This window comes from Phyllostomus discolor, chromosome 4 (genome assembly GCF_004126475.2).
Source record: "Phyllostomus discolor isolate MPI-MPIP mPhyDis1 chromosome 4, mPhyDis1.pri.v3, whole genome shotgun sequence".
Taxonomy (NCBI): domain Eukaryota; kingdom Metazoa; phylum Chordata; class Mammalia; order Chiroptera; family Phyllostomidae; genus Phyllostomus; species Phyllostomus discolor.
Window position 1 is genome coordinate 113,177,179 of NC_040906.2, and position 13,370 is coordinate 113,190,548.

General features: G+C 49.9%; 1 protein-coding gene across 4 annotated transcripts in view; it reads right to left on the reverse strand.

Moving 5' to 3' along the window:
- MOCS1 (molybdenum cofactor synthesis 1) overlaps window positions 1-12,071 on the reverse strand; it is a 37,245-nt gene extending 25,174 nt beyond the window's left edge. For 2 of the 4 annotated variants that reach the window (XM_028509795.2, XM_028509792.2), the window contains exons 1-3: window positions 11,844-12,052; window positions 4,895-5,021; window positions 3,409-3,576 (exon numbers count right to left, since the gene is read on the reverse strand). In XM_028509795.2, coding sequence (XP_028365596.1) covers window positions 3,409-3,576; window positions 4,895-5,021; window positions 11,844-11,966 — 418 coding nt within the window. In that variant the 5' untranslated portion in view covers window positions 11,967-12,052. Of the gene's footprint in view, window positions 1-3,408; window positions 3,577-4,894; window positions 5,022-9,692; window positions 9,714-11,843 lie in introns of those variants that run through there. The other 2 variants (XM_028509796.2, XM_036024072.1) reach the window with 2 other exon arrangements.
- Between the last annotated feature and the right edge of the window lie 1,299 nt (window positions 12,072-13,370).

Consider the following 13,370-nt stretch of genomic DNA (forward strand, 5'->3'; position numbering starts at 1 on the left):
AAACCCTTAATGTTTCCCTACTGCATTGGGCCTCTCATGGGCTTTAAAGCTATGAGATCTAGATGCTCCCTGTATCTTCATTTCTGCAGCGCGGTGCAAGACAGGGAGGAAGGAAGTGGAAGAGGAAGAGATGGAGGGAGGAAGGACAGAAAAAAAAAAAAGGAAAAGGCTGAAGGACCCAGTGATTCTCAAGATAAGTGAAGCTCATCTGATAGTCATAAGTCATTCTTGAAGTTAGGATCCAAAACAAGTGCTCTGCAAACTCCTCCAAAACTATTATAGTTCTTGTGTATTTATTTCCCATTTTCTTATTTCTCTTGGGAAATCCCAAACATTCACTATTCAACACAGCAGCTGTTAGCCACGTGGAGCTACTAATTAAAATGTAACAGTTATAAATTCGGCTCCTCACTCACACACTAGCCACATGTCCCAAGTTCAAGGTTATTGTGGCTGCTGTCTCCTGTATCGAACATCACAGATCTCAAACACTTCCACCACCTGGGAAAGCTCTATTGGACAGCACTGCTTTAAACCCATCTCAGCTGAAAAGAAGGGTCAGGGGAACTTGTACGCACAGGGGCTGTGTTGGGGGAGTGCCAGGGAGTCCAGGACTTGGCAGAGAGGATCACAGATGACAGAAGACAGAGCCAGGGAGGGCTAAGCTGTCTTCCCATGGGAAGTTCTGCAGCACCAGGCCCAAGGCTGACAGCGCTTCCGGCAGGGACCCCGAGAAATCAAGACAGCAGGCTCAGAGAAATCTGCAATTGCTTTCACTCTACCCCAGGGTGGGGTCTCTGGAAACTCAAACCTGAGAGGGTGGGGACAAGTGTTCGTGAACATAGCTGACTGCTGTTTCCTCCCTTGCCCTGCCACTCAGGGCCGTTTTGCTCTGAAGAACCTCTGGGGAAGGTCAGAGGAGTTGGCTGAGAGATGCCAGCGTTAGCAAGCACAGCACCACAGGATTCAAGACATTGCAGCTGTCACTCGTTCTGGAGTACTGGAGGAGGGGGAGGGCAGTCTTTCCCCATTAACCCACACCCTAGGAGGCAGGAAACAGAACTTTGTTTGCAACATAAAGAAGTTTTGTTGCAGCAATGGCCTTTCCCAACTAGTAAGCCTGGTCCCCCTGATCTCAGCCAGGACAAATGACCATGGACCATCGCAGCAGGAAAGCCCTTGAGGAGGAGAATAGCACAGCTGAGGAAACCGAGGCCCACAATGGGAAAGGAACAGGCACGAGGTCACAAGGCCAGGCAGCGACAGGGTGGGAACAGGGCTGACAATGTTCCTGGCTCCATTCTTCCCACCATGCAAGTCGGCGGCTTTCCTAGAGCGCTCTGCGTCCTCAAGTCTGATCAGTCATCCCTCTCTGTCCAGCCAGATGCTCCCCCAACCGCTCTCCCGTGCCCTCTGCTCTCCTACAGGCCCTGGCACAAAAGGCAAGGATTTAAGGTGGAATGTGTGCCAGAGGGAAGACGAAGTGGCCTGAATGAGGGGGCTGGGCCTGGCAGCCAGCCAGCCAGGTTCGGCAGGTTCAGCCTTTTCCTGGAACCAAGCCTCTCGTGGAAATGCTGAGGAGCCACCTGAAACAGGTCAGCTTCCCTGGGACAGCTTGTCCAGCCCAGAAACAATGGCAGGATTCCATGTCAAGTGACTGGTGAGGGGTGGAGGGAGCTGGCCATGGGGAAGGGAAAAGGAGAGGGCTGTCAGGGGTTCCTGCGCCCCTTCTGTGGGCTCCCAGGGCACCTGGGCTCCTTGTCAGGTGGCAGGCTCCAGCAGCTGTTTCTGTCAATGGGCTGTGGGTCCTTGACAGCAGCGTCTGAGGCTCATTGAGCCCCAGCACAGTGCCAGACAAATGAGAACATACTCCAGAGAACATTTATGGAGCCAGCAAATGAGACATAGAGCATAGAGCTTGGGAGAGCCTGCCCAGAGCAGCTGGGACAGGAGTGGGGGTGAAGGGGTAGAAGGCTCTGCAATCAAGAACACAGAACCTTATCTTCCTCTGATTGCATTATCGACAATCACATGAGCAAAGGTCTCTTCCTACCTGACCTGGAGTTGGAAGCAGTGCAGGGGCACCCCTTACAGACAGAGCACGTGCCACAAAAAGTGCTGAGCATTTCCTTCTCATTTCCTCCCCATTTTAACACTATAACTTAGGCGCTATATCCATCCTAAGGCTTGGAATGGATTTTAAAACTTGCCCAAAGGCATGCTGTCAGTAAGAGGCACAGCAGAGACTCACACGTGGCTATATCATACTTCAGAGATCATACTTGGAACCATTCTCCACTCGTCCAACAGATCTCCGTGGGCGCCACCTGTGTGTCAGGTGCTGGGAACACAGCTGGGGACAGACCTGCCATAGCTCCCTGAGGGCTTGCATGCTAGTTAATGGCGGAAGAGACCATACAAAGAGAAAAAAACCCCATACAACCAAATAATGTAACTTAGAAAAAAGGCAAAAAGCCAGACAATAAATATTTATGGCTTTGCCAGCAACATGGTCTCTGTTGCAACCACTCAATTCTGCAAAGCAGCCATGGGAAATGTGTGAATGAGAGGTGTGGCTATGTTCCAATAAAACTTTATTAATGGATAGTGAATTTAGGATTTCATATAATTCTCATGTGTCACTAAGTCCAATCCTTTGGGGTTTTGTTTCAGTCTACAGAAACCTAAGAGCCATTCTTTGCTTGCAGGCCACACAAAAACAGGTGGGAGCCCAGATTCGGCCTGTGGGCTGTAGCTTGCCAACTCCTAGGGCAGAGAGTGGCTGGAGTGTCTATGTGGAAAGGTATTAATACTTTATTTTTTTATTTTTGAATTATGCTTCGGGTTACAATTTGACACCCGCATAAGGGATGTACTTTGGAGGGGTCCAGGAGGCCTGAGAGTGGACTGAGGCAGGCAGTGAGCCCTGTGCTCCCAGAAAGGGAACAGCAAAGGGAACAGTGCAAAGGCCTGGCACTGTGCCTGGGCGGGGGGGAGGGGAGGAGAGGCCAATCATGTGGACCTCCAGGCCCTGGTGAGGACTTTAGTCTAAATGTGATGGCAAAGTATAAATAAGTGGAACAACAAATCAATGTCTCTCTGTCTCTCTCTCTCTCCCTGTTCCTTTCTCTCATTAAAATCAATAAATACAAATAAACAGATAAATAAATGTGATGGCACACCTCTGAGCTCTGGCACTTAATAGCTTTGTGACCTTGGGCAAGTAATTAAACTTCCCTGTGCCTTATTTTTTAACAAAATGGAATGATAATGGTTCTCGGCTCAGAGGGCGGCAGGACCCTGCAAGCATGAAGCTCTAAGTGAACGTTAGCTGCCAATGTTAACATTGGAGTTCGGCTGGATGAGAAGGGAGCTGGGAGAAGCAGCGACAGCTTTCATCCAACTCACCCACGATGTCCACCACATCCGGCCGGATGAGCGGCTCTCCGCCAGTAAGCCGGATCTTGTCAACGCCTTCTTTCACGAAGAGCCGTGCGAGTGTCAGGATCTCCTCTGTGGTCAGCAAGTCAGCCTTGGGGGTCAGTGGGACACCCTCCTCGGGCATGCAGTACTGACCTGCAGGGAAGGGATGGGGGGGGATGATGACAGCAGTCATGCCAATAATGTGTTCCGTCCCAAAGCCCCTACCAGGCCAGAACTTCTCCTGAACCCCACCCAGACAGCGAGAAGAGTCCTCACCAAATATGAGGCAGTGCAGACCCTAGGCCACATTCTCTCTGGGTCTAGGAAATGGCAACATTCCCTCCCACGGTGGGGGAGCTGAGAGTCACCGTTAAAGATAACTAGGCAGATGTCAGAGGCTGGATTGAGGTAGGGGGTCGCCAAGATGCTGATTCCGCAGTGCTGGGCATGGCCTGCCTGGAGGGCCAGGCTCCTGGGCCCTTTCCTTCTGGCACTGTTCACCCTCTTTCATTACATCTGGTTTTGGCAAATAATTACCCCTCTGTGTGTGCATCATGGGCTATGAAGTGTTCTCTGGCCTAGTAAAAGCCGCTGTTCTCTGTAGCTACAAGTGTTCTTGTGAACAGCCTATTTCAGGTTATTGTCAGTGCTGTCTTATAGGTTGGGAAACTCCAGTACATTCAGGGTGAGGTAGCAGAATGGGGTAAATGAGGTGAGCCCTGGCAGGTGAGGGGGAGCCATCCCCACCGTCAGTTCCAGTGGTACAGTGTTATCAAGGATTGGGCATGATCTGTTAGAAGATCATTTAGCCAAATTAGTGAAGGGTCCAGAATTGGTCTTTTAAAACTGAACAGAATATGTATGAATATCAGAACATCAGTACTGCATGGAGTAAGTAGTGTTTGGTTAAAATTTACTATATACACATATGTATTGAGCCATGAAGTAAACACATTTCTATTGTGAGCTACAGAGGAAAGAAGGAAGGGAGGGAAGGAGGAAGGGAGGAAGGGAGGAAGGGAGGAAGGGAGGAAGGGAGGGAGGGAGGAAGGGAGGGAGGGAGGGCAGAAGGGAGGAAGGTACCAACAAACTTCAGAAGTCACGCAGCAGTGGGTACAGCCCAGAGCGGTCTACAGCAGACCATGAAACGAGGACTGTGGATCTCACATGTTTCTGGTGTCTAGCGTGGCCTGAACGTTGGGCACTTCAGGGCGACAGGAGGGAGGAAAAAAGAACACTGAAGAGTGAGTGATCCAGATCCAGTCTCAATCCTAAACACAACAGCAATTCTGTTCTCAAATCTAATCCCAGTAGAACCCAGCTTCCAGGATCAAAAAATCAGCTGTGGCCCCAACCTTGCCCCTGTGGGGAAGGTAGAAAGAGGAACTGGGAGGACTGAGAAGGATTCCTGACACGGGGAGATTTCAGCGGGGGAGCGGGAGCCCAAAGAGGGCCCGGGAAGCAGACTCACATCTGAGGTTGCACTTCTCGGTGAGGGAGATCCGCAGGTAGCTGTGATGGCGGCCAAAGCTGTCAGTGAGGAAGGCAGAGAAGGGGGCCGCAAACTCCCTCAGAAACTGCCTCCGCCTGGACAGCTCCTGCAAGGACAGGGTGGGGAGGAAACTTAGAGGAATGGGGCGAGGAAAGCCCACATCTAGAGCATAGCCGCCCTCCCATTGACACCCCCATCTCTGACATCTATGCAGTAGCACCTCTAACCTTTCCATCCATGTGAATTCTGCAGTCCTGGGGGAGCTGGGATTGCCCCTCATCCACAGGTTGGCCTGAGGGAAGGACCTGTCCCCAGTCCCTGACACTGAGCCCCTGGGGGGATGGGACCTCTGCAGGGCATGCCCACCCTTCCCTCAAAGGAAGCCTGTCCAGGAACAAGTATCTGCAGTATCTCTTGGGCAGGTCACTGGGAGAGAATATGCCACTTGGCTCTTGGCAACCATGCCAGCTGGCAAGCAGGTCCAGAAAGAAGGAGGGAGGGAGGGAGTAACGGAGAGAGACAGTGGCGCCATACCGCACTGCCTGGGACTTGGTGAGCCACCTCTCCAACCAAGGCCTCCCATTCCTTCCCTTTACAATGGGAGACAGAAAGGGCTCAAAGCAAAATCACTAACTCTGGGGCTGGGTGTTGCACAAGCTGCCTCCCCCTTGACTATCTCCCAGTTGGCTGGGCTCCCCCGGGCATCCCTGCTGCTCAGGAGGATCCAACAGGACAAGCCATCAGGAGCAGCTGGGAAGGTATACACGCAGGGAGGGCTCCCCTCACACAGAAGGCCTTTGGGGCAAGGACAGCACAGCCAGGGAGACCTGCAGAAGGATTGAGGCCAACAGCTGCCAGGAAGGCAGAATGGAGGGGCTGGAATGACCATGCAGAGATTACTCCAGCCTTTATCCTTCACCCTACCCATTGCCAGAAGGAAGAATTACATACCCATTGTCTGAAGCCCAAAGGGGCGGGGGTTGCTGGAGGTTCCCTGCAAGGCCCAAACTATTGCTGGGGAGAGAAGGGAGGTGGCCGACCTCACCTTTTCCAAAGTCTGATCTAATCTGACCTCCCTCCTTGAAAGCAAAACCCTGGGTCAAGACAGATGCTGATGAGATAATTGCTCCAAGAAGAAACATCTGCAAAGCATCTTAAAGTTCCAAAATATGTTCTCTGTTCAATTCCCACACCTACCCCATAAAGGATTATTAGAACTAAGGCTTGGGGTCCAACAATACCCTTGGCATACCAGGTCTTCTGATTCCAAGTTCTCAATTCTTTTCTCTAACTGCAGAGGGTGAGTCTGAGAACATACATGGGACAGTCCACCAGATGAGTAGAATTTATTTCTTTGGAATCTTTAGAACAAAGAAATCATGACCTTGGCAGTCATTTGTAAGGTCTGTGGGCAGGGCTCTGGACTGGGGACAAGAACCCCTGGTTTCTGGGCCAGGTGTGACCTTACATACTGGGGAAGTTCCCTATTTTCTCAAGTCCTGTTTTCCCAGTTGTAAAATAAGAAGAGAATAATGGGCTAAGTAAAGGAAGGGGAGGGGGCCAGGGAGCTGGTAAGTAAACACCTAGGATTATGAGGATCTTATAACCTAAGAAAGCAGAAGGGCTCAGGCACTCTTGAAGTCCAAGGTAACTTCACCTGCACCCAGGAGGGAGAAACATTTACTTCAGTGACTTCCTCAGCCCTGGCTGTATGTTAGGACCATTTGGAGAGTTTAAGAAAAATATCACTTTGGAGATGAACTGAATTTGATTTCTGAGCATTTGTGTTCTTATCTCTCCAATGCCCATAGATTGGCTCAGGAGACAGAGGGAGAGGAGGAGTGAGAGTGTGTGTGTGGGAGGGGGGTGCTTCCATCCCACTGACCTTACTCTGCCCACACTGAGACCCGTTCCTGCATCCCTTGAGAAACGCTGCTCACAGTCATGACAAGCAGGCAGCAGTCATTTCTCTGAACTGCAGTCTGCTATAATCCTAACAGTGCCTTCCTTCCTTCCTCCCTCCCCACCCCCTGCCTTTCCACTGGAAGTCTTGGGGGTGGGGCAGGGGACACTCCGGAGCCAAGAGTCCCATTGGCCACCAGAGTCCAAGAGGTCAGATACCTGGGAATTTGGATTTGTGGCAGAATTGCACCTGCTCCTCCATCAACAGCTATTTGCAATTCATTAATTCGTTACCCCAGAACCTATCTCCAGACTTGCCAAGATGCCTGGGCCTGACCCTCATCTTAACACACAGGGGAGGTGGCTGGGTGAAGGAAGAGCCAAAATAAATCCAGGAATTGGGAGCAAGTGAATATGACTCAGCAGAAAATCAGAGAGCAAGCAGTGCAACGGGGCAACCAAGAATTGAATTGGGTACTCTGTCCTGGCCACGGGAGGGGCGGGCTGGATTTCAGTGCTGAGATCTGGAGTGACCTTATCTAGATTCATTACTCTATACTGCCAGTACCTGACCCCCCTCTACACAGACACACACACACACATACACACACACTTCCCCTCTCCAATATTAACAAGCTTCATCCCTGCCTCTTTTCTCTTTTAACACTGCACGACCTACTTTTTCTTCTAGTTTTTTTCCTTTCCCTTATATTCCCTAGAACAAAAAAACAGCACTGCCAGTCAAATGAGCCCAGGACTCAGAGGGAATTGCACCAGGCAGGGTAGATAGCAATGCCTCGCAGCCAGGAGGACTGGACATACCAGCAGTAGGAGGCCCTGAGCTGCTCATATTCCCAGGGCCTCAGCCTGGGCCAGGCTGCTTCCCCTGTGTGGGAAGCCCTCCTGTGTGACTGCATATCCTGGTGTCTACACAGTATGTTGGTAGCAAGTGGCAAACTGTGTCAATGAACACATAGGCAGGTCCCTAATTCCACAGAGAAAGGCAGTGTGTGCAAAACTCGTTACACTGGGGTCATCATTCACTTCCAGGCTGGACTCTACTATTAAAATGGTTTAGGCTACCTCGTACAGTGATTCTCAACTCCTCTTGCACATCAAAATCACCTGAAGAGTTAAGTGCTGATGCCAGAGCCCCACCAAAGACTCTGACTCAACTGCTCTGGGATGTGCCCAGCTTTGCTTTTTTGGTTTGAAGTCCTTCAGCTTCCTGCTCTTCAGCAGGGACTGAGCACCATGGCCTAGCCACACCAGAAAAAGGTGCTATTTTACTCCAGGGGTAGTTGGGAGTAGGTAAACCTGAATTACAAGTTTGACTCTGTTGTTAGATAGCCTTGAACTAAATTCTTTAAGCCTTAGTTTTCTCATCCATAAAGTGTGGATAAAAATTCTACCTAACTCAGTGGGAGGTGTTCCTGGCAGAGTAGGCATTAAATATGATTCCTGGCATTTTCTTAAAATAACTCCCACTTACATATATTCAGTCATCGAACAATTATTTCATGAGGAGCACTAGCTGTCTATGCTGTGACTAGTCTTCCCACCTTTGTCAACTTCCTCAGTCCTGCAAGATGCACCACAACTGGGATTTCTGACCTGCTGTCATGCACCCAAAGCAGGACAGTGGTGTCTGTGCCCCTCCAGGACCACTGACACCAGTGCTAATAACCAGGTACTCAGCAGCCTACCACCCACTACTGGTTATCTTGTCTCCCTGCCCAGTATAGACTGGGATGGACAAGCGGGTGGGGGATGGTGGTACAAAGGGACTAAGTGCCTCCATAGCTGTTATTCACTAACCTCAGACATTTGATTTCAATGCTAAAGGGCAGCCCCCAAAGAGCTCCACAGTGTACACTGAGTAGTAGGATTCTTCAGGAGAAAAAGTACATGCTAAACTCAGATATGATTTGCCCTGACTGACCTGCTATTTGTGGTGATGTATATCATGGGTGCCTCAAAATTAACCTCTGATATGTGAGAGGACTTAGGCCAAGCACCTGCCTCACCCTCATCCCTACCCTAAGTGTGAAGTCTTCACATCTACGGTGCCTGACAAGGAATGCCACGCTTTACCAGAGCAAACTGAAAGAGCTAGGCAGGCTGGGAGTTAAGAAAACACACTGCTGTCCCTCTGTCTTCTTTCCCTCCATGTGTCCTGCCCCAGGCCAGGCCCTGCTGTCCCCTCCTACCTTCTCCTATGCTGGGTTCCTTTTCCTCCATAACCCCCTCTCCAACATCTCTTCTTTCCAGCCCTTTGCACAGCTGGACGCCTTGGTCTTGCAGAGTCCCTCTCCCCACTGCCCCAAGGCAGCAGGCCCAGGACCTGAGGCCAGCCCTCTGTTGCCCCAACAAAGCCTGCATGGGGCCTGAGAGGGAGGGGTGTAGTGCTTCTGGACTGGGGTAGCCCTACAGAGAAGACAGTTTGGGCTACTCCAATCGCCATGGCAGGTAACTATCTCCCCTTCTTACCTCCCCACTGAGCTACCCACCACCACTTCCCCTTTCTACGTGTAGAAGCTGCTCGACCTACCCTCCGATCACATACCACGCCTCCTTTCCACTGTCCTCACAGCCAGCTCCCACTCAACTCCTCACATCTTTCTTACACCCACACCCTGACCATAAAATATTATCTACCCAGTGGCTTTCCTGTCTGTCTCTCCAAGCAGCCCCCTATCCCAAACCAGAGGGCCAAGGCCCTGTTGGGGTTGTGGGAAAAGGTATTCTGCAGGAAGGGAAAGAGGGAGAAGGGTCCCAGGCACCTCACCCTGCCCTGCTCTTGCCAAATGGCAAGCTCTGAGGATAGGCTGAGTATATACATATACATATACACATATCTTCAGACTTGTCTCACCTCTGAGAGTCTCTTAAAGACAATCTGTGCCCTCCTCCCACTGTATAAACATGGGCTGGTTCAACCCTCTGGTTTTAAAGACCTGAAGAGGGAAGAAGTGACCACCCCAGGGGCCAGGTAAAATTGGAGGCAGAGCAAGGGGGAAACTTGGGGCTCCCTTTCCTGTGCTTTCTCTACAATTTGTGCCCCCTCACTAGCTGGGTCTCAAAAAGCCAAAAATATCTGCTGACTTCAGTGCCTACAGATTACAGTGTTTAACAATGTAAGGAAATTCCAAGAAAGGTGGGCAGCATGCAGCACTCAAGGAACAACCTGCCTGCTGAAGATAACCCTAGTGAGGAGCATCCAAGATGGGAGGTCGGTGATCAAACAGCTGATAGAATGACTATCTTCAATGTCCAGGTGGGAGGGGACTAAAGGGAGACAGCACCAGCCAATGGCAACGAAGATAATAATAACCACAACAAATGCATACTTAACATGGGACTTACATGTGCCAGGTTTTGTTCTAAGTATGCATGTATATACATGAACTCCTTTAATCCTTATAACCACCCCATGGAGCAGACACTACAATTCCCACTTTACAAATGAGAAGATGGGAGTCACTGAGAGGTGAAGTTCACACAACTAGTATGTGGGGAGGCTGGGATTGGAATCCAGGCATTCTGTTCCAGAGTCCCTGCTCTTACCTGCTAATTATAGCTCCTCCCACACTGTAAAGGAATGAGAGGGACAGCCTCTTCCCTGGTCTCCCCACAGGCACTAGAACAGGGGTGTCCAAATTGCAGTCTGTGGGCCACATGTGGCTCAGGATAGCTATGAATGTGGCCCAACACAAAACTGTAAATTTACTTAAAACATTATGATATTTTTGTGATTACGTGTCACAATGTATTTAATGTGTAGCCCCAAATAACGTCTTCTTCCAGTGTGGTGCAGAGATGCCAAAAGGTTGGACCCTCCTACCAGAGTCTGAATTCCTGCCCCTTTGCAGCCCTGTGACTCCAGGGAAGTTGGCATCAATAAGTCCTCACACCTGAAACACAGACTCCATGACTTACTCTGAAGCCTAAAGCACTTAGTACAGGTACCAAATGACAGAGGCAGGGGGAGGAAGAAATTTCCCTTTTCCTGAGCTGTTTAAAGATCTCTCAGCAGTCTTTGCTTTCCTATTTTTCCCTCAATGGAGTTCAGGGGTCTAAGATACTGGAAAACTTCACTTGCCAGCGACTGGGCCTGCTTCTCTGACTATCCCAGACGGGAAGGCAAGCTAGGCTCTCCGTCATTGGCAGTGTCTGTGGGTGTGGTGGAGGGAGCATGATCCCAGGAATCCCAGGACCTGAAGCTTTGTTCTGGGAGACGAGAAGAGAAAGACGGGATGGGTGTAAAAATGAGGTTTCACCACATAAAAAGAGATGTTTCTGTCAAAATTATTCTCTCACCACGTGCACATAAGAACCACAGTCTTAAAACTTATGATGTGCATCACTCTAAGGGGTGCTGTTCAGGGCTGAGGGGGCTGATCCCAACCCTCAAGAGACACGGGGAATCCCTAACCTGGAAGAGCCCAGGTCCTGCTCTGGGCTGCTCTAAAATGCGGCTGAACCCTCTTGAGGGAAATAAAAATGAAACAGAAAACTAATCAGAGCCCTGTGACTACCGAAGTGACAACTGACAACTGACTATCAGTGGCACCAAGGTGACACTTTTAATGTCACACCTTACAGCAGGGTGTCACAAGAACACCTGATCAGACACAGACGACCTCGGCTGGGGGTTAGGAACGAAGAGGTTGAGTGTGTGAGGCGGGGGTGAGAGGGGTATTAATAAGATCTTACAGGACCCAGGGTCCTACCGTCTGCTCCCATCTCGAGCAGCCATTCACACCTGGTGGGGGTTGCACGGCAGGATGAGCGGGGAGGTTTTTAAAGCAAGACCCCAAAGAACGAACCCCCCTCCCCCACCCTGGTGGAAGTACCGGAAGAGACTGGGTAGACCAGAGAACATCATTCCACCCCTCTACCCACCCCAATTAAGCCACGAGGGGCCCCTCCCAGAGGCAGCGGCCTCAGACAAGCGGGGCTTTATAAGGGGCAAGTTGCCAGACCGCCCCCCTCCGGGGCAATTTGTAGACACTGGAGGGCTCACCTCCGCGGCAGACTGGGAGGGCTCCCCGGGGCGGGGCTGCGTCACTGGAGCCCCTGAGCTGCAGCTCCGAGCACTGGACCTCAGGAGCCGCTGCAGCATCCGGGACACCGGCTGCGCGGCCATGAAGCCTGTAGGCCTGCCTGGTCGAGAGTCCCCTGAGTACTCCACGAGATTCAGAAACACTCTAGCCTGGGACTTGCTGCCCCGGGTCAACAGGGCTCGGGCGAGGTGGGGCGGGGGCAGGGCCCTTGCAACCAATGGGCGAGAGTTCCGCGCTGCGCAGCCTTTTGGGAGTTGTAGTCCACGCCCTAAGCTCCTATCCTAGGTATGGTAAGGTATTCTTGGGCTTGGAAAGCACAAGTTCAAACTCAAAGGAGATCCCACGTCTTTTTCTACAGGCTACTCTGGCTGCTGTGGTCCGGTGCTTAGGTTGTGATGTGACTTACATAAGTCCTGCAGGCAGAGCAGGACTAGGGCCAGGTGAATAAACATTACTTTGGGCACAAAATGTAACATGGTGCCAAAAAAGTACGTTATCAAAATAAATAATATTTTAATGCAGTACTTCGAAAAGTCAGAATCAATGCAAGACATTCATAGGGAATAAAATATCAACATTTTATGTAAAAATATGATCTGACCCTGCACATTTATGACTCATCTCATTCCCTTCGCAGTAGTCTAGGATCTGGTTGTAGGATGATCAGCTCCCTCTTTCGAGATACACTTCTCCAACTGTTCCCCAAAGGAGATAAACAATGTTGGTCTTTCCGTTTTGAAAAGGAGTATATAGGAAATCATAGAATGAGAGGATTTTTTTTTTATTATTATTATTCCTACACACCAAGCTTCACTCTAGGCATCATTTAATACTTACAATAATCCTGCAACTAACAGAATGTCAATCTTGCAGCTGAGGAAAGTCAGGCTTAGGAAGGTTAAGTGATTTTCCCAAAGTCACATAGTTGATAGGTGGCAAACCTGGGGCTTACACCCAGGATATAGTCCAGCAATTCCATTTCTGGGAATTTATCTGAAGAAACCCAAAACACTAATTTGAAAGAATACGTGCACCCCTATGTCATTGCAGTGTTATTTACAATTGCCAAGATTTGGAAGCAGGCCAAGTGTCCATCAGTAGACAAGTGCATAAAACAGCTATGGTATATTTGCATAATTGAATACTTCTTGACCATAAAAAAGAAGAAAAATTTACCTTTTGCAGCAGCATGGATGGACCTAGAGAATATTATGCCAAGTGAAATAAGTTAGTTTTAAAAAAACGATTACCATATGATTTTACTCATGCGGAATCTAATGAACAAACTGAACTAACAAGCAAAATAGGGACAGACTCATAGATAGAGGGCAGGCTGACAGCTCTGAGGGGAATGTTGTTGGGGGTGGAGTGATTGAGCAAAAAAGAAAAAAGGGAAAGAACTCATGGACACAGACAACGGTGTGGTGTTTATTGGGGGGAGGGCATGGGTGGAGGTGGAAGAAGGTATAGAGAGAATAAATGGTAAC